The 21,302-nt window shown below is 49.7% G+C and overlaps 1 protein-coding gene across 3 annotated transcripts in view; it reads left to right on the forward strand.

Moving 5' to 3' along the window:
* TGFA (transforming growth factor alpha) overlaps window positions 1-21,302 on the forward strand; it is a 112,723-nt gene that overhangs the window by 23,161 nt on the left and 68,260 nt on the right. For all 3 annotated transcript variants that reach the window (XM_088026468.1, XM_088026467.1, XM_028116277.2), the window contains exon 2: window positions 13,151-13,204. In XM_088026468.1, the coding sequence (XP_087882594.1) occupies window positions 13,151-13,204 (54 nt within the window). The remainder of the gene's footprint in view (window positions 1-13,150; window positions 13,205-21,302) is intronic.

A 21,302-nucleotide genomic window follows, 5' to 3' on the forward strand; every position in this document is an offset into this window, starting at 1 on the left:
GGTGACCTGGATTCCCCCCGCCTGCACAATAAGTTGCACCACCCAGAAGCCCCTTGTCTTCCCTTATTCATCTCCGCCTCCCTCCTCCTAAACTGCTGTCGGCCACCAATCTTTTTATAGTCTCCATAGTTTTACCTTTTCCAGAATGTCCTAGAGTTGGACTCCCACACAGTTTAGAGCCTCTTTTGATGGACTTATTTCACTTAATACTATGCATTTAATAGTCCACTGTCTGGATGTTTATCCATTCATCTACCAAAGGACCTCCTGGTGACTTCAAAGTTTTGGCAATTATGAGTAAAGCCACTATAAACATGTGTGTGCAGGTTTTTCTGTGGACGTAAGTTTTCAATCACTTGGGTAAATACCAAGAAGCTCTGGGGCTGGACCATATGGTTACGTGATGTTTTATTTTGCCACAAACCACTCAGCTGTCCACCAAAGGAGCTGTGCCATCTCACCAGCTGGTTTTGCTTCCTATACCAACAACCTTCTTCTAGATGAGTCTGATGTTTTTTCTAGGCAATGCTTCAGAAATACACTGAATATTAATCAAGACCCCCTTCTCACTGCGCTCCTATCTGGGATTTAAACGTGCAGGCTGCCACCCACGTTGTTCTGTCATTCTCCTGTTCTTGCCTGAGCTAAACCATCCTAAGAAAATGTCCCCTTTTCCCTGATCCCTCTTCCCTTTTCCTTCTCCTCTTCCCCCCCCCCCCCCCCCCCGCCAAAAGTTCAAAAAAGTAAATAGGGAAAGGGGCAGGAGCAGGTTGGTGGGAGAGATCCCATTCCCATTTCCCAAGAGAAGAGCTATTGTGTCTTCCCAGGTTTTTGGTCTTCCTTTAAAATGCATTGACACCACTAAAAGGTACATGATGCTCTCCACCCCAAAACAGTGGGGATGGGCATGCCCTGTTCATAACTGCTTTGTCTCCCCGCGGCAGATAAGACTTTGCACATACAAATAAGTGCTTTGGGGGCGTTCACTGAATGGCTGTGCTCCCTGTGGCTAGAAGAATCCACATTGGCGGAGGGGAATTTGTCAGGGGCCCTAAAATTGGGCAGCAGGCTAAGAGACAAGAATACATCCCTACTCCAATCACTTCTTCCCCCTTAGGGCTTTTGGGAGTCTCTTTGGAACCCCATGACTATAAAACACTGGGAGTGGGCTCTGTCTGTGTTTTGTCAGTCTCGTTACTTTATAGGTAGGCTTCATGTTGTGCAACCCAAGTGCTCCAGGTTAATACAGAGAGACAGATGAGCATAAGAATAGAAGGAATCTCGAAGGGGGAAGGGAGGATCCCAGTTAAAGGAGAGCAGGCAGATCAGCAGGAGGACCACCCCCTTCCACCCCCCATGAGCTTTCCAAAGACCATTCACAAGGCTCTAATGAGTACCACCATCCATTCCTGTGACTTCTGGCTTGTTCCGTTTCCCCCCAAGTTTTGGGTGCTTCTGCTCGTGTGCAGTTGGAGGCTACATGCCCCATGCTTGAAGGGACTGGCCCTGGTGGGGTGCAGAACTTCTCAGTGGGGTGCACTATGAGCATCTTATGTGGGACAAAATCCTATGCATTACAGCAACTTAGTGTCTCTGCTCTTACTGCCTAAATACCAGCAGTGCCCCCCAGTCATTGTGACGATCAGGAGCCCCCCCCCGAGTTTCCCGAGGCTCCCTAGGGGCACTGCCAGTGGTGAGAACCCAGGTAGGGGTGGCCTGCTCAGGGTCTCCTAGGGCAAGGCTGTCAATCCAATACCTCCTGCCCTCCCCTTGTCTGGATCCTTTTCAGCGGCTGGCACCTGCACTTGTCCCCGAGGCCCTTTCTCACCCATTCTGTCGTCTTCCTCTCCTCCCGCCCCTCACTCATCTCCAGGGCCCAAGGAAAGGCACTCGACATTTTTCAAGTCAGCAGTGTGACGGGGGTTGAGAAACATAGGGTTACAAGAACTTCAGAGTGTTTTCCCCTTAACTCTTAAAAATCTGTAGTTCCAGGAATCTGTTTCCTCTGTTTGGCCCCTGCTTCTCAATCACTGGCCCTCATCTGATCAAGTGAGTTCTCCTAAGGGTGTTCTGCGGCGGGCCTTGAGAACACAGAACACGATGGAAGCCTGACCGTGGTGACTAGCATTGGTGCAAGGCTGGCTGTCCCCTCTCTCCACCACCCCCTTTCCAGGCTGATGCTGCATCGATCTGAAATTCTTCCAAGTCACGCTGGTATTTATCTTGGCCCAAGCATCGCAATGCCTTTCGCGGGGTGGTTCTGGGGGTGTCCCGAGTGAAGCAGCGGGAAGTGATGAGTTTGTCACTACCAAGCTATTCGAATGGAGGAAATGGGGCAGAGTTCAAGGATTGCGTTTTTTTTTTTTTTATCTCCTCCCGGCGCATAGCCTGCTTCCAAGCCACTTGCTGTGAGTGGTGTGTACGTATGGCCATGATGTAGCTGAGGGAATAGCCTGGCTTTGTTGGGCCTGCTGAGAGGCTAACTCTGCTGGTTGGAGGTCCAGGCTGAGCCACTGCTGACCCTGGGCCTGGCGGATGGCCCCTCTGGGGCCACAAGGCCAGGCGAAACTGAGACATGGCCATGGGCCTCTGTGGAGGGGGAGGGAGATCTATAAGGTCCCTGGGGACTCTTCCAGAGCTGGCATTTGATTTCTGCATTTCCTGGCAGCTGGGTCTTGGCTCACCTGGTCCCAGTACTGAGGGACCCTGCAGGTAAGACTACTGCATCTGCCACTTCATCCTGGCCTGGTCTCTAGCCCTTCCCCCCCCCCCCGCCCCTTCTCTCCTCTGGGACTCTGGGAAAGTCAAGCATAGCCTTTTCTGCAGACGCTCTGATGCCTCCAGTCAGTGTCAGCCAGCTGGTACAAGGTTTCAGAGCACCTCAGCTTGGCACAGCGGCTTGCGACCTCAGAGCTCGGTCCTGGGTGAGCCTGTTGGTGATTTGGCAGCCGGGGACCTCCAGCAGGCCCAGGAGGGCTCCGTGATCCTCACCCCGCTGCCCCACAGTCCCTGGATGCGGCCCTCTGCCAGCAAGCACGGGAGCAGGCCTGCTGGAAAAGGAAGTTTGACTTAGTACCCAGCCCTTGGCCCAGGTCTTTGCTAAGCCTTTAACTCTGCCCAAGAGATGACTGCTTCCTCCCCACACAAAAGGGCGTAGCATAGGTCTGTGTGGGTGGGAGTGGGCACAGGGCCATTCCTGCCCAGAGGAGATGCTTGGTGCATCCTGGTTAGCCCATTTTTCTATAAAGATCTGTTGTCCCTGAATGCTGTTTGCTTCAGTCCTCTTAGACCACCAAATCAGTGGCATTGTTCTAGGAGGCTCTGAAGTGGGTGGGGTGTTAGAAGAGGAAGACGTCTGCCATAGCAGTGTGAGGTGTGACCTCACCTACCAGACCTCAGAAACAAAGGTGTCTCAACGGGCAGCCTCCACATCCTGCTGAGAGGGTCTCTCTGGCTTTTTTACTTAGTCCTTTATTTTTTTGGCATGCCTTTCCAGAAGTCAGACCGCACATCACCTTTTGCAGCTGCATTCCTTCTCTGTGCATGCGCTGTCAGTCCCGGGCATTTATTAAGATCTCAACTGTCAAGAGCTCAAAGCATTTGGCAAATATTCCCATTTGCCCCTTGAAGTAGAGAAAGACCGTAATCAGTTCTTCTAAATCAGATTTAGTAGGAAACGAGGTCTGGGCTGAGAGAGAGCAAGGGGCCGGCCCATGTGAGTGACTGCAGCGGGCCCCGCACCCACCAGTGCTGACAGGACTGACCCCCGTCCGGGGGCAAAAGGAGACGGCATGCCTGCTGGAGGTCAGGAGGGTGTGTGGAGGAGGTAGGGGTCTAGTGGGCCTGGAAGGGTGGGGAGAAGGGCGGGGGCAGCAGGAAAGAACAAGGAAATTTAGGACACCTGAACCATGGTAGACGCATTTGGGTGGAACAAAGGGCTTGAATAGAGAGCATGAGAGATGCTCACAGAATGCAGGTAAGTGTGTTTACTTCAGTTGTGTTTCCTTCTCTAGACTAAACTCCTGTGGCAAGTCCTGCCTTTGCCCGAAGAGCCCCTGGGCGTATAGGGCTCTGCAAACAGTCCTTAGGCTGGCCCTCCTGCTCCAAGCCGGTCCACTCGGCTCTGGCCCCCTCTTGACCCTGTCTCTTCCTCCTTGGGGTCACCAGGTTCAGGTCTTCCTGTTTTCTCATAAAGTTTTCAGGGAAAGCCTACAAAATGAGTTAAGGATGTGAAAATAAACATCTCTGGAGTCATGCCAGCAGGTACCCCAAACAAGTCAGGGTCATCTTGGCATGCGGGTTAGGGAGACTCACTCCAGGCTCCGGAGAAGGATGGCTCTCTGCACTCCTCTACGGAGGCCAGTTCACATCATTATTGAAATAGACACAGGGGCACCTGGGTGGCTCAGTCGGTTAAGCATCTGCCTTCAGCTCAGGTCATGATCCCAGGGTCCTGGGATCAAGCCCCGCATCGGACTCCTTGCTCAGTGGGGAGTCTGCTTCTCCCTCTCCCTCTCCCCCTGCTTGTGCTCACTCACTCGCTCACTCTCTCTCTCTCTCAAATGAATAAATAAAATCTTAAAAAAAAAATAGAAGAAACATTTTAGGTCCCCTTCCCTCCCTTCCCCCCGAATGGTGGTGCAGTCAGACATTTATGATGGAGTTCAGTGTGAATGGTTTGCCTAGACTGGGAAGGATTACTTCTCACAGGAAGGATCTGTTGCAGACACTGTAAGAGAAGGAACTTTTAGTCCTTTTCTAGGTCTGCAGCACCTGGAGTGGAGTCTGCCGTGTAGTGGTGCTCAGCAAGTACTTGAATGAATGAATGCATCCATGCAGGCCAGGTTTCAAGAGTTGTTCATCTCCCCTGAAATCAGAATGAGAACCAAGACTTAGAGCTGTGTCTCTGGAGGGTATACCATAGAAGTGAGGAAGGAATTCTGAGGATCAGCTGGTTTTCCCATTCCCCTCAAGGTGTGTCCCCTCCGCACACCCTCAACACTCACCCTCCACTCTGTTTTCAGGTTAGTGACCTCTTAGAAAAACTCAATCCAACATACATGGGTCAAAGACCTAACTAGGTGTGAGGCATGGTGCCTGGCCTGGCGGTAGAGATGAGCAGCACATCATCTGGCCGCACCAGAGGGGGAGACAGAGAAGATGGGAAAACTTCCAAACTACAAGGCAAAATCAGATAAGGTTTGCTCTGAAGAAGAAATGATTATTTCTGACATTTGGGGGGGCTTTGAGAGGCAAATTTGACTTCATGGGTGGAGGAAGAGGAAGGGGCGTGCCAGCCTGAGAGATCAGCGGAATATTACCAGCAACTGTCGGTGGTAGCTCCATGTGTTGCATGTTTATCATGTGCCACTCTGTGTACCCCACGTTTTCCATGGGTCCCCTTCCCCCCCATTTAATCTTCATCACAACCCTGTGCAGAAAAGAGAGACCTTTTTTTTTTTTCTTTGACAGAGACACAGCAGGAGAGGGAACACAAGCCGGGGGAGTGGGAGAGGGAGAAGCGGGCTTCCTGCCGAGCAGGGAGCCCGACACGGGGCTCGATCCCAGGACCCCGGGATCATGACCTGAGCCGAAGGCAGACGCTTAACGACTGAGCCACCCAGGCGCTCCAGGAAAGAGATATCTTTAGCTCTTTTTACAGCAAAGAAAACTCAGGCTCAGGCAATTAAGTATCACAAAACCACAAGGACTGGAGTCCAGACCCTGGTAGCGTGAGCCCACAGCTCTGAGCTGAGTGATTGCAGGTTGTGCGCAGGGCAGAGGGAATCATGACAGGCAGCTGGAGTCAATGGGTCCAAAGAGAGTAGCAGGTGGAAATAGGGTTTGGGACCAGGTTCTGCACCTTACATCTCTGCTTGGGACTTCAGGCTGGGTTCTGTGAGCAGGAAGCCTGTGGGGGAGTTTAGAGGAAAGAAGTGCTATGGTCCAGCAGGTGTTTCAGGAAACTCACTCTGGCAGCAGGAGCAAAGGTAAAAATGCTCTTGGCAGGCAAACCAGTCAGGCAACTATTGCGATAGCCCAGGAGAGATGATGAGGCCTGAATTGGGGCATTAGCAGTAGGGATGCGGGGGGGGGGGGGGTGCGCGCAGGATGAGATAGACAATGCAGAGGCAGACTGCGGAGGAGGCCTGGGCTTGGATATGGGGTAAAGGAGAGGGAGGGGTAGACGATGGCTGTTGGGTCGTCAGCCCCGCCTAGAAGCCGGGAGGAGGTGGAACAGGTCAGGGATGAGACGAGTTTAGTTTTGAACACATGGTTTGAGGTACAGGCTTCTGGGGAGTGGTCAGGGTGCTAGAGGCTATAGGAAGCAGGGGAAGCGTCTGTGGAAACGTGATCAGTATGGCGCCTTTGGCAGCCCATCCTCTGCTGCCTTTGCTTTCGTATGGAAAATTCTATTTTTCTCTGACTTTGTGCATTCCATTTTATTGCATTTAATCCTTGCAGAAGCCATGTGAGGAGTTGTCATCCTTATTTATGAATGAGGATGCCGAGGCTCAGCAAGGTTAGATAACATACCCAAGGTCTCACAGGTAAGGATGGCAGGACTCGGATTTGAAACCAGTTCTGAGGGCAAGGCTCCTTTCTGCTCTGCCATCACAGACCCTGAATCAGAATTAGAAAATGGTAGACCTTACATTCGAGACCCCATCTGCTCATCTCTTCTTCCCTGATCCTGAAGGTTCCTCCTGAATACTTTGGCTTTTTCCCATCTGCAGATATATTGAGATGGATATGGAAAATACCTATGAACATTCAGGTGACACTGGCTTATTTTCCATGCCATAATCATGAGGTGTTGCCTTAGATTCATCAAGGTGGACTTTACCACTTACAGCCACCCCAGGGGTCATTAGGAGGGGCAGCTGAGAGTCCCAGGCTCACTGACCCAAGTGCATTCCCTCGTGGATTGTGAGCTTGGAGTATATTATCAAGACTGTGTTGAAAATGTAGAGATAGAAAGTGCTTGTTTAGGATTAGATTTAGGGTCTCACACATCTTCTGATATTTGATATAAATGCCATGCTAAATTGAAGGACAGAATTACCATAAACCAAGCTTGCTCACTGAGACAGGCACACAAAGGCTTTACTTTGTCTGAGCCTTCTTCAAGGCAGGGATCCACCTACAGAGTTGTGGAATGAAGCCATTGTGTGTCCCCCCCACCACTTCCCTGGCTGGATGGTTGAAGAAGATAGACAGCCCTGAATCTTCATAGATGCCTGGAATTCATGGACTGGCAGACATTCTGGCCCATTCTGTCATTAAAGATAAGGAGCCTAAGATTGAGAGAGGTGAAGTGATTTGCTAAGGGTGACACCATTGGTAGCTGACCCTGGTCTCTGGGCTCCCGTTGGCCTGTGTTCCTCACGTCACAATACATAACCTGGGCTCTCTGCAGGAGAGAGGAGGAGTAGGCGGTCTTTTCTAGCATGTCTGTGTTCTTTGTACTTGGCAGGAGCAGCAGAAGCAAAATGGGGCCAACTGGACCTTGTTACAGGAGCTTGCGATATCTGTCACTTTCCAGCTAGGTGACCTTGGGCAGGTTACCTAATCTCCTGTACCTCTACTTTCTTACCTCCAAAATGGGAGCACGACAGTATCTACTTCCTAGGACTTGCTTTGACACTTGAGGGAGACTCTGCAGGGCACGTAGTCAGCGCTCGAGCAAATGTTGTGGCTCTTAACCTGTATTAACGCTGTCAGCCGCAGTGGTAACCATCCTCTGACTGAATCATGTGAGGAGGGAGCTCGGGAGACCGGTCAGGCTCCAGTGGTTTTCCCTCCGCCACCTGCCACTGGCATAGAAATGTCTTCCTGCTTCACTCGTCCCATGTCACGGCTGTGTTGGGGCAAAGGGGTCAGGTCCTTCACCTGTATGGGTTTGTAACTAAAAGCTGCCCCCTCCCTGCATAGTTGGTTTCTTTGCTGTGCATCACGACATGCCACCTGCCACACGACACTAACTCTTTCAAATAACGTCTCTGTAAGGCTCTCTCCTTGGGTAGCAGGGTCCAACCTGTGTTTTTAAAAGCAGTGTTGAGATGCTGGGATGGTGGAAGAAAGAGCCCTCTGTCCCATAAGCCCGTCTGCCCAGGGTGATTCATTCCCATGTCACATATTTCTAAACTCTCCCTGCTATCCCCAGAGTATTCCTAATCCTGTCTGGCCAGTTCTTCTACAGATCCCTCTGCAGCTTTGCCTGACATCCTCTGAAGCAAGTGTCACTGATGTCTCCGTCAGCAGGGGCAAATGTGAATTGTCACCTCTTCCTTGGGGAGAAACCATAGACTCTCTGAGGGCCATCCTCCCTACACCAGGGCGATGGGGGATGCATGTGGCTGCTTTCAACCGTGACACTTACGGGTATTCTCGCCAGGGGCAAGCTCCTTGTCTCCCGGTCCTACCAGACTTCCTCCTTGTCCCTACCTGCAGTGTGTTTTTCTTTTTCTTTCTTCCTAACCAGTTCTTACCCTGAAACCAGCCAGCATTGTCCTGTGGATCAAAACCTCTTGCATTTAAAAATACTGATAAGGGGGCGCCTGGGTGGCTCAGTCGTTAAGCGTCTGCCTTTGGCTCAGCTCATGATCCCAGAGTCCTGGGATCGAGCCCCGGGTCGGGCTCCCTGCTCGGCAGGAAGCCTGCTTCTCCCTCTCCCACTCCCCCTGCTTGTGTTCCCTCTCTTGCTGTGTCTCTCTCTGTCAAATAAATAAATAAAATCTTTTTTAAAAAATACTGATAAAGTTCTACGCTATTAGTTTTTCCTATGTACTTAAAATCCTGCCACGCTGGCAGGTAAACCTTAAATGTTGGGATGCAGTTCATAAGGGAAGAGGCCTTAGAAGCCATATCAGCAGGCCCTGGGTCCTATGTGACCCGTTCACATGCATTTTTGTGCCCACACGATTGCCCCGTGCATGTCCCTGCAGACCACAGGCCAAACTGCAGGATTCTCCCTCTCTAGGTACCACCCACCACTTCCTGAGATCCTGGCTGTGTCCCATATGACCTTCCAGCCCTGAGTACAGCGGGGCAGGGGGGATCCTGGCTGCCCCCCGCCAGCACCCACACTCTCTTCTGCCCCTCTCTCCTGCCTGCATTGTTTCTTTACCCATGGGTCTTTTTTCAGCATCTCCTTTAAATCCATGGTATTCTTCATCCAAAAGGATCTACAGCACCCTCTCGCCATCCCCTCCACATCACCCTGACACCACAACCTACCCTTTACCCTTTCACTCAGGCAGCCTGGCTTAAAATGGATGAGATGTGCAACTCTTGATTTCTGGGGGCAACAACTGATCCAAAATGGACTGGGTCAGAGCTGGGAAGCAAACACTGGCTGTCTCAGATTGCCAGAGCAGGGCAGGGTCAACTGTCTGTGCTGGGGTTCCCAGGGGCCTGAGGATGCTTCTCCCAGATCTGGACACTAGAGCTGAGTCTCCACAGAGGAGCTGGTCACGAGGCTGACGGGTGGGAGAGGATAGAGGGTGTCCCAGTCCCATGTGTGAGTGAGGGGCTGCACGGAGGGACTGGGGTGTGTGCTCTGTGGCCCAGGGGAGTTAGGGGTCCAGCACCTCTCAATAGCAGGTACCATTGGCATATCAGTGGATGGGTTTCATGGTGGCTTCGGTCTATGAACTCACCAGATAAATAGGTTAGCCTCTTTTTTGACATTCTTTCTGTTGGAACTTTATGTTCCAAACAGCTAAATTGTAAGCACTGCAACCCTTGTCCCCCTTGAGGGCAGGCCTGGGTTTCCACTCTTCTCTGGGTGGAGGATCAGCTTTCATAGGTTCCCCCCCCCACGTCCCCTTTTTTCTTTTTTGAACTCCATGATCCAGGGATTCCCCTCTTTGGAGCTATTTAAGCAGAAAGGCGTTAGCAAGAGCAGCCTGGAAGAACTTGTGCCCCAGAGGGAGGCCACTTGGGGGGCCCGTGGCAGGCGAGGGGAGCGTGTGGCTGTGGCCTCCAAGCCGCCATCTGAACTGTGTGTGGTCTTCCTGGGGCCGCTGCCTGTGGCAGCTGTACCGTCCCCACATGGGTGCCCCAGGGAAGGATCGCCTGTGTTTCGGATGAGCCTCAGAGCCTACGAGGACCACGGGTTTGTGGAAGGCCTTCACACAGCCTGGCTTTTCCGAGCACCTGGCCTTATGCAGATGAGGCAGCCATGGGTCTGGATCGCTCACATCCTTGCCTCTCAGCAGACCTGGCTCCTAGTGGGGGAAATTGGAGGCAGCGGCTGCCTCCAGAACAGAGGGATCAAGCTTTGCTGCTAGGCCTGCTGAATCTGTTGTTCAGACTCATTTGGGGGTTGCAGCTGGTGAGACACACCTGCCAGTGTTTCCTGACAGACTATGGTTAGAGGACCGGGAGTGGTGTGATGATGAAACGTTGTCCTGGACATGGGCTTCGGACAGCCTTGAGCTTGAACTTCACTGCAGGAGCTTGGACAAATTCTTCACCTCTGTAAGCCTCCATTTCCTTGCCTGTTTCCAGAGGCTGGGTGGGCCAGAAGGCAGGGAGGCTGGGAGATGCCACATCATGTGTAATCACGACTGACTAACACATAAAACCTGAGTGCTGGACCTGGAACTGGTACTTGCCCCATAAGGGGCAGCCCCACCTGGTGGGGGGCAGTGAAAGAGGTCTGACCCCCGTCCTTTGGTCTGAGACGCCCCGGGAAAGCAGAGGCCTCACCTCTCATCAACAGAAGTTGTGCCTGAACCAAGATTGCAGAGAGAAGCTCAGGGCATTAAGTTGTTTACCGTGGGATTTTGCGGGTATAGAGAGGAACTGTTCTCCATATTGCTCAAGAAACCCAGTGACTTTCATCTGTGGAACATGGTGATTTTGCAAACTCCGATGAGTTCTCAGAATGCCTTTGTGAGCTTGGCAGTGGATAGCTTTATGGGTGAGGAAGAGAGCGGGCGAAGTAACCTGCCCCACAACCTGCGGGGGGCGGGGGTGTTGGCCTCTCCACGGACTTCGGAGAGTTGGTGTCCATCTCTGCTTGGTCCTGGCTACAGTTGGACGGTATTTGCTTTCTTGTCTTGGCTTTGCTCAAGCAGCGGTTGATACGGAGACCAGAAATTGTACCAGCTCTGCTTTCGCTGAATGACAGGATATGGGGCCCGGGAAGGAGGTGGCAAGATAAGTCATTGGTTTGGGAACAGTTTGTGTCAGGCCAACAGTGCTTCCTCAGAGTTTTGCAAGGAATCCCCCTGTTCTTTGTGTTACTACTGGTCCCTGGCTGACTTTGTCCCAGAGTGCTTTGTGGCGGTACCAGCAAAGCCCGATCATGACCGGTCCCCATCTGGCAGTGTGGACCTGGCCCTAGCAGGAATGCCTCACTTGGATGCTTGGTGTGCAGATTCCGGACTCGGCTGTTTAAATATGTCCCAGAGGAACCCTGAGAGCCATGCTTCCAAAATGAGCAGCAAGAAGGAATTGCATGGAGGAAGGCGTTTGATTTTACCCACTTTCTCTCTCGCCCCCTGCCCCTACTCTAGCCCCAGTAGCTGGTTCCTGTGTAGGAGTATTTGGGAAATCCATGCCAGACCTCCAGGAAAAGCAGGCTGCCATTTTTGTGATGTTTCTTATTTCAAAGGCTGAAAGGAAAGCCCTGAGCATGATTGCTTTCCCTGTGCCAAATACGTTTCTCCCCTGAGACTCAAGGCCTTCTGTGTCTACACCCTGAGTGGAAAGGGGAAAGGAGCCCTCACTACCTGCATGCGAGAGTGTATGCTAGTAGTCCCTTGCAGTTGAGTGGTACCAGCACACAACTCTCCTTGTTTTCTGTGCTGACTTGATTCAGCTGTCTTCTGGGCTAACCCATAGGTGGCCCGGCCTGTGCACGGCCACTGGGGTATCTTTCTGCTTTTCAGTTTTAGGAAGTCATTCTAATTTAGTGCATGCTGATTGCATAACTCCCAAGAGGTTCCTTCTTTATTGGAACTTTGCTGTTGTTTCCAGAAACCTCCGGTACCATAATGGGAGGGCACAGAAAGTCATCTGCTGGCAGGGGCATCTTTGTGGGCGTGCAAACCTGTCTCATCTCCCCAAGTCCCCATGCTCACAGGGGCCCCAAGGTTGGGGTTTAATGCTGTGCAGTTGCAGTCTTGAAATCCTTAATAGTTTTACCTTTGAATTTGTATTTCGTAAGTAAAGTCCAGTAGGACAGTGGAGTGTGTCCTAGGGACTTGGAGCCTCGGCTCCCATGATCCTACTTACTACCACCTCTCTGCCTCCCCTGCGTGGGTTCTCAGCCCTGCCACACTGCCCCTGGCGGGGCCTGGACACAAGAAAAGTTGGTGTTATGTGTGTGCACCCCCTGGCCTTTTGGAACAGGGCATGGTGGCAGTTGTCCCCATCCCGAGTTGGCAGCTCCATGGCCTGTTCAGTGGGTCACTAGACAGGGGCAAGGCTGCCCGCTACCCCTGATCCAGGTACCCGATGCATCCAGACACAGACGTTGTAGTACCCTTGGGGGTCAACTGTCTGCCGTGGTTGGAGTCCCTGGGAAGAAGAAAGACCTGTGCAGATGGCCCTTCCCGGCTGGGTCATAGCACATCGTCCAGCTGCTGGTGGGAAGGGAAGCCAGCTGTGGGTGGTCACCTGTGCACGTGCACTCGTCCCTGGGGCCCTCGGGCGCCTGTGAGGTGCGGTGCTCAGCCTGCAAGAATCCTCACACCGCAGAGCAAGAGAGATGGCATAAGCAGCCAGACAACCATCGTGACATGCACAACAGCATGAATGTGCTTAATGCCACTGAATTATACACTTAAAAATGGTGACAATAGTAAATCTTATGTGTGTTTCATTACAATAAAAAAATTATACAGTATTTAAAAAATAAAAACAAAAAAACACCAGAACAGGTAGAAAGAGACCATGGAAGGAAGGAAAAAGCTTTATATTGAGTACCGTTAATGGCACTTTTTTTTTTTTTGCTTCTTTTTGAATAGGGGCCCCACATTTTCCTTTTGCACTGAGCCCCAAGTTAAGTGGCCAGGCCGGCCTTTTGGCCACTCTGTGAAACTGCCTGGTCTTTCCCTTTCAAGGGGCCTGCCCTTGAGTCCTGAAAGTGGTTTGCCAAGCAGACTCTTACCTTTCTTCTCTTCTCCCCACACAGGTCTCCTGTTGGCTGTGTGCCAGGCCCTGGAGAACAGCACGTCTGCCCTGAGTGGTGAGTCCCGTCCCCTGTGCCCTCCATGGGGGATGAGTAGGGGACCGGAGCAGACCTCGGCTGCTGGGTAGAGCCTGCCCTCTAAGCTTCCTGCGGAGCTCCTGGCCTTTCTGCTCATGCAGGGCTGTCCCCTGCACGCCGGGGGCCTGGTTGCGCTCCTGAGGGGTCTTCGTTGCAGGAGCAGGGGGGCTGTTCCCCCTCCCCTAGAGGCTTGCCATCTCCCAGCTCTGTTCAGACAGTCCATATGGGCAAGGGTGCTGGAGAGCTCGGGACCAGCCCCAGTCTTCCAGCTCATGTAATCATGAGTCTAAAGAGGAGCCCAGATTCCTGAACCCTTTGTCTGCTTCTGCCTGGTGATCTTTGTTTTGTTATTTTATGCGTTGTCTTTTGACATTTCTGGTAATATTTCCCTTATTTCAAAGATCCTAGATCAACATATTGGGAGGTTTGGGCAATGTAGAAGGCAAATGTCTCCTGGTCAGAGTACTGCAGAAGCATCCGCTGTTGCATTGCTTTTAGCCTATGTCCAGGTGCACTCATAATTTTATACAGTTAGTCATGGTGAGGAAACGATTTTGATTCCTGCTTTTGAAACTCAAGTTTTCAAGTTGTGTATTTCTCCATGTTGCTGGAAAGTCTTGAAATTTTTCCTTTTAAAATATCATGTTCAGGGCGCCTGGATAGTGCAGTCAGTTAAGCATCCAACTCTTGGTTTTGGCTCGGGTCATGATCTCAGGGTTGTGAGATCGAGTCCCACTTCAGGCTCCACACTCAGCAGGGAATCTGCTTGAGATTCTCTCCCTCTGCCCTTCCCCCACACACACACACTTGGGTGTGCTTGCTCATACGCGCTTTCTCTCTCTCTCTCCCTCAAATAAATAAATAAATCTTTTTAAAAAGGTCATGATGTTCCACTAAAATGGACATGTGTAATTCAATTAAGCATTCTCTTTTGTATATTTATGTTGCCTCCTGTTTAAATTATGATGCTCCCTCTTCATGCCTAGAAGCTTTTCCCTTTCAGATTCTTTCCTCAGGGTATGTCTCTGGGAACACGAATAAATATATTTATGACCCTTGTAACAAATTGCCAAATAGCTACGCCAGCAGTGCCTGAGTCTGCCAGTTTCGCTATTGTTGACGGGGAGTATGTTCCCATCTGTTACTACGGCGGACCCCTGCTGTATCTCCCTAATCGTTATTTCAGGAAGGTGTGTATGGTGGGGAGGGGGGTTCTTATGTATTCATAAATCCTCTAACCAACCACAGTGTCCCTGGTACTTTGCTCTTCTCCTCTTCCACACCTTTCCCTCCAAACACACTGGAGGGGATGCTGCCACTCCCACTGGGTACCACTGCTTCTGTGGCCCCACACTTTCCCCCTTGGAGCGGTTATCCTTGATGCAGTTGGACCCTTAAAGTGTCCAAGCTACTTGGTGGCCCATGATGCCACGGAAGGAAATGCCTTACTTCCTCTGTGTTATGCTTGGCATAAGGGTGTGTCTGTCCCAGAGCAGTGCTTCCGAGGTCCAGGGTCTACCAGAATTTCCACTTTTTAATTACGTCCCCTGTCACAAAGGGCTCAGATGTGACTATATTGGGGGTAAAGTGGGGGCTTGTTGTTTGTTCCACCACACTGGTCTCAGAATTGTCCTGTCTCCCTTCCTAGGATGCATTTATCCCCAGGTGCATCCTTAGCTCCTCCTGGTCCTCACTGCCGGACCCAGTAGGGCGAAGAGCCAGGTTCTCTACTGAGTCACTTGCAGGTGGTAAGTTGCAGTGATGGCAGATGCTGATACTACCATCCAATGATGGCAGATGCTGATACAACCAGGTGCTCCTGGTCATTTTACCCTCCTCCCGATCTCTTTCCATTCATACAGACAAGAGAGGCCTGTCCTACCTGAGCCTATTTCATCATGTGTAGCTCCTGCCAGGGCCCTTTGGGGTGTCCCAGTCTCTCCTGGGCAAACATGGGAAGACCTGCTATATTCATCCCAAAATGACTGTCCTTGCTGCACCAGTGACCAGCTTCTGTTGCATCTTTCTGGACTTGCTTCTATGAGAATGTCTCTGACATCAGCAAGTACCTGAGGTTTATCCTCCTCTTTATGATCTATCTTCACAGAATTCATCACACCCTACTGTGTTGCACATTACCCTGTAACGGGCTGGGGGCCACTCTGTGGCCCAGTGTGGTGGGTGAGAGCATGGGCAGTGCCACAACTTCCGGCATCCGGGGGGACCTTGAGATCCCAGAGCTGATTGGAGGTCTGTGGAGAAGGGAAGTGGGCTGCCTGCCTGGCCTCTGCATTGCTGTTTGATAGGTCACTTAGCTATGGGACTTGATAGAATAGCTCTTTCCATTTTTACTTACCCTCCACCTGCCCCGTTGGACCCAGACAGGAGTCCAGAGAGGGCTGCTCAGGGACACAAGTCCACATGGCAGTGATGGTGTCAGAGCCGCCTCTCCAAGGGCTAGGGCTGTGCCACTGAATCAGGCTTGTTTGCTTAACTTCCTCTTCCTTTAGGGTGACCTTCCTTTTTCTCGAAGACTCCTCGGGCCCTGGGAGGCCTTGACCACCCCCACTCTGTCCCTACCAGACATAACTGAAATTCTGTCGTGGGTGTAGTGCAAACCAGCCACACTCACCACCCCCAACACTGGATTACGTACTGAACTCCTGCCTAATTCAATAAGTAAAAGTATTGGTGACTGTGTACTAATGGAAATCTTTATACACAGAAGAGAAATAATAGTGAAATCAATCCCCATACACCCGTCACCCAGCTTTGGCAGTTCACAGCATCTGCCATTTTTCTTTCCTCTATTCTCACAGCATTTTGATTTTCTCCCTTTGCTGGGATAATTTAAAGCAAAGTCCATTTCACTTGTGAATATTACTTATAGGTCACAGGTAAGGATTTTTTCTTTTTATGTTCAGTTAGCCACTGCATAGTACATAATTAGTCCTTGATGCAGTGTTCATTGATTCATTAGTTAAGTATAACATCCAGTGCTCATCACAGCACGTGCCCTCCTCAATACCCATCACCCTGTTAACCCCCCCTCCCACTCTCCTCCCCTCTGAAACCCCCAGATTGTTTCTCAGGGTCCATAGTCTTTCATGATTCATCTCCCTCTCTGATTTCTACCCTTTTGGATTTCCCTCCCTTCCCCTATGATCCTCTCTGCTATTGCTTATGTTCCACATATAAGTGAAACCATATGATAATTGACTGTCTCTGCTTGACTTCACTTAACATAATCCCCTCCAGTTCCATCCATGTCGATGCAAATGGTGGATATTCATCTTTTCTGATGGCTGAATAATTTTCCATTGTGTATATGTACCACGTCTTCTTTATGCACTCATCTGTCGAAGGGCATCTCGGCTCCTTCCCTACAACCCAGCAATTGCACAACTGGGTATTTATCCCAAAGATACAGACGTAGTGAAAAGAAGGGGCACGTGCACCCCAATGTTCATAGCAGCAATGTCCACAATAGCCAAACTGTGGAAGGAGCCGAGATGCCCTTCAACAGGTAAGGACTTCAAAAAAAACAAAACCATAGTCCCATTTCACCAACAAAAGCAACAATAATCCCTTCTTGTTAGATCCTTAAATCTGGAGGGTAGATGAAGCTGCATTCAATGTTTTGTTGTACCTCACTTAATTTGCATTTCCTTTAATGTTTTCATCTTTTGCTTTCTACTTATATTTCCTTTTGGGTGAACACTGGTTTTGTTAAGTGTGCTCCCTTGTGGACGGGGTAACTGACGGGCACACCTGAGTCCCTCCTAACCCCTTATGCTCTGGTTGTGTGTGGGCTCCCTTACTAAATCCCAGAACTATCCATTTAGGTGTAAAGATGGGCTGTTGGAGGACAGAAGCTATCCAAGGCTTTACCCATGACGTGAATATGCAAGCCTCTTCACTCTAACGGTTGACAGGAATGAGAAACAGTAATGGATATAAGAAGGTTTTGATACATTCTTTTTTTTTAAAAGATTTTATTTATTTATTTGACAGAGAGAGACACAGCGAGAGAGGGAACACAAGCAGGGGGAGTGGGAGAGGGAGAAGCAGGCTTCCCACGGAGCAGGGAGCCCGATGCGGGGCTCGATCCCAGGACCCTGGGATCATGACCTGAGCCGAAGGCAGACGCTTAACGACTGAGCCACCCAGGCGCCCCAGCTCTAATGTTTTGATGGAGCAGCACGGAGAGAAAATTGCAAACTCTGTGTGCCAGTCAGTGGTGGCACATGAACTTGAGGGAACATGGGGCTGACCCCATGTGGCTTTCTTGTGCTTTTGGAAAAAAAAGTTCCATGATCTTATTTCTTGAAAGTTGTCCTTGGCCTTTCTTATTGAGGTTTCATTGTTTTCTTCCGCTCTTCCTCTCTTAGACCCCCAAATGTAAAGGGCCAGTTATGCCAGAGGCATAGGAAACTGGCATTATTGTTGTCAGTAAATGCTTTTCAGACATCCACTTTGAGTGGGACACTGGAGAAATACATGCCTCCGGCTGAAGGTCAGGAATCTGGGGATTGGGCCCAGCTGGTCTGTTTCTGCCGAGCCCCTGGGTCTGTCTCCCGTTTGGATCTGAGTTTCCTCATCTGTTGGACTCAAATCAGGAATAGCCTATAAAGTTTTTCACATGACCACTCTGATAGATTGGTAGGGATTGCTTGGAAGGCTTTGTTGAGAAGGATTATAAGGCTGCCTTCAGGCTCTTGGGAAATATGGCCGTGGTCCGTGAGTGTTGCCGGCCGTGGACCCTAGGGAGGGACGCAATAGTGTGACTGCCATGTATTTCATTCTCTTGGAATTAGATGCCCTTTTACACTTAGCTTCTAAAAATCTAGTTGCTGGGGCTATACAAACAAGCAGTCCTCCTCCATCCTTGTGCTCGGAGAGCCCACCACACAGGTGAAAAGATAGCATGGGAACTTCTAATGCAAGGCTCATGATGACCTAAAGCCACCTCGGCCTACTGCTTAGTGGGTGATTTAGGAAATAATTACTGTGGGAGTCAAGTCAATAGTCTGGGGGTTAAGACAGAAAATTTTTATCTGGTTGGTTGTTAATTTGTAAAGCACGCAAAGAAACCTAGCTGGAGGCAGAAGGAGGGTGGCAGCACCTACAGCTTAGAACATCTGTCACACCCTCCCAAGGAAGGAGTTATGACCTATCTTCAAAAGGCACCTTTTAATGTCCCTTCAAAGGGACAGAACGCAGCCGGTTAAGTTGTTGAGTGGCTCCTTGCTTAACCCTCTGAAATGTTATGCATTTCCCAGGCCGCCCATCTGGTTCTCATGTTTTCATGAGACTCACTGTAATGGCCGAGGGGTGTGGTGGTGAGGCCCTTGCTCAGACACCTGGCTGCAGGCTCTGGGCTTCCCTCTGCCATCTGCCTGGCTCCATCTGCGTGCCTCTTGAAACCTCTGATCTCCTTCCTCCAGCCTGTGTCTACCACCACCCAGCTGGAATCGGGGAGTGTTTGAAGGCTTGCTTCAGGGAGGGTCTGGGAGACTTTTCAGAGGCGGTGGCGAAAGAACGTGGCGAAGATGTTATGTGGTGATGGTATTCATGGGGAAGGTCACCATGCTCCCTGGGCCGGGGAGATGGTGGTCAGATTTGGGTGAGGATATTGGGCTTAACTATGTAGAGAGGGTGAGCTCTGGCTGGGGGTGCATAGAGGGAGAGAAATCAGACCGTAGGAAAAAGTCTTTGAAGGCATTACTTGTGTGGGAAACAGGTAGAACGTGGGTCAGCCAGCAAGCAAGAGATCTGTTTATTGCTCATCTCACCTAACAAAAGCTTTTCAGAACTGCAAACTGCTTCCCCGTTCCATTGTCTGGTGTTTTCCCACGTGGAGCTGAAGTCATTCTAAAATTAGAAGGCTCACGTGTTCTACCCAGGTACACGGTTCACTGTTCCAAATATGTGTCTGTAGCACAAGAGATGTGGGAATGCCTGGGTACAGGAGAAGAGTACATACACCTGTGTGTGCTGGGACTTCCTTGTTTCAGAGACTATTTGGAGGAATGTGGGACCTCAGGAGAGAATGAGGGATTCTTTGCTTTCCTCTCTGGGATTTATCCTTGTCCAATTCCTCGTTTCACCTTTTACTCTTTGCAAAGGAAACTATGCTGGATGAGAGAGAAGGTTGCTCGGGGTAGCAGACTGGCCATAGGATGTGGAATCCCTGATTATAATTCTGACTCACTAGCTGTCTGGCCTTAGTAGAGCTCTTCAACACCCCTGAACCTCAGTTCCCCATCAATAAAATTAAGGTGTGGGATTAGTTATCTTTAGTGGGGTTAGTATCTTTTCAAACCATGAGTCACAAAATCACTTTAGTGAGTCAGAGCCAACATTTTTTTAAAAAATGAGATTGGATAGCTTAGAACAGAGAATTTCAGAGTACGTTATATGAAGGAAGGTCAAGGAATGGTTCATGATATTCTTGTTTTAGTTATGAACGGACTCCTACCGACTGGCATTCTGCATCACATACGTGTATAAACTGTACCTGTATTGCACCCTCTATAATTTCCAGGTCTGATTTCTTTAGTGTAAGAACTTAGACACTAAAGTGCCATAAATCTTTCTAGACCTATACATTCCCCCTCCACATAAACCTAATTTTTCATAGCTGTCTTGTTCACCTCTAATTTAAAGCAGTTCTTTTAATCTATTCACCTTCAACGAGTCTCTCCAAAACACTCCACTTACAATAGAAACATCAGCTCAGGCACAGATATTTCATTAGTTTATGTAATATGTAATTATGTTATGTAAATACATAAATGAGTACAACTAACATAAACAGGTTTGGGAACAAAACACAAATGTCCTCCTGGTAAATAGGTTAACTGGTAAAAACAGAAATGGGCTGGTAAGCCAGACTAGCCAGCTTACTAAGTTTTTGCATGCTGAGGGCACTGGTCTTGATGTTTCTAAGAGAGGATGGGACTGAGTAAATCAGGAGCTTGGTTTAGGTTGTGAGCCCAGTTAAGAGACCATCTGCCGTCTTTGAAAGAAGCAAGGCAAGTGACACAACTTGTGGATTTTTAACAAATCAAGGCCAGTAGAAGCCTTACTGTTCTCCCACTTTTTAGTTTTGGACATTGATTTAGCACACACTTATTAAGTACTACCTCCTCCCAGGTACCCTGGGGTTACACATGAGAATTAAAGAAGCCCCCGCCATCAGAAGGCATAGGATCAGGCAGATAATGTGGCTGATCCTTATATCTCAAACTAAGGCATAAACATAGATAAAGCTGTGATCTATCAAGATGGATTTCTTTGAAGAAAACACCTGCTTTTACTATATCCAGACTTCCAACCTACACTTTTTATTCTTTGTTAAATTGGGTCTTGCTCTTTTTTTTTCTGCCTCTACTGTGAGGATGAAGACCATCGCCAGCCATCACTCCACAGAAAACCGTCAACATCTCTCTGAAGGGTCCCACTGTTATTGTGAAGGCCCCCAGAGGAGCCTGCAGAGGGACTTTGGTCACATCAGTGTAGAACTCCATCTCCTTGGAGGGAAAAAGAAGAGGCTCCAGGTCAACTAACAGTGAGGAAATAGGAACAGGCTACAGTTCACGCTATCTATAGTCACGTACAGAACAGGATCAAGGGTGTTACACTGGGCGGCCATTGCAAGATGAGATCTGTGTATGCTTGCTTCCCCGGCAGTGTCATTATTCAGGAGAATGGTTCTCTTGTAGAAATCCAACATTTCTTGGGTGAAAAATACATCCACGGGGTTTAGACGGGGCCAAGAGTGGCTGGCTCGTTTAGTATCTGAAGCCTGGAAAGATGAGTTCATTCTTGAAGGAAACAACATTGAACTTGTATCAAATTCACTGTTTTGATTCAGCAAGCCACCACAGTTAAAAACAAAGATAGCAGAAAATTTTTGGATGATATCTGCGTTTCTGAAAAAGGAACAGTTCAGCAGACCGATGAACAAGATCTAGGTTGTCCAGCTACAGAAACAGCAAGATGCCAGACGATTCCTCAGACTTAGGATATTTTAAAGATGCAGTAAAAGCCGTATATTGATTTGAAAGGAAAA

This window comes from Eumetopias jubatus, unplaced genomic scaffold (assembly GCF_037043125.1).
Source record: "Eumetopias jubatus isolate StellerSeaLion01/CBP00866 unplaced genomic scaffold, mEumJub1_p1.0 scaffold_9, whole genome shotgun sequence".
Taxonomy (NCBI): domain Eukaryota; kingdom Metazoa; phylum Chordata; class Mammalia; order Carnivora; family Otariidae; genus Eumetopias; species Eumetopias jubatus.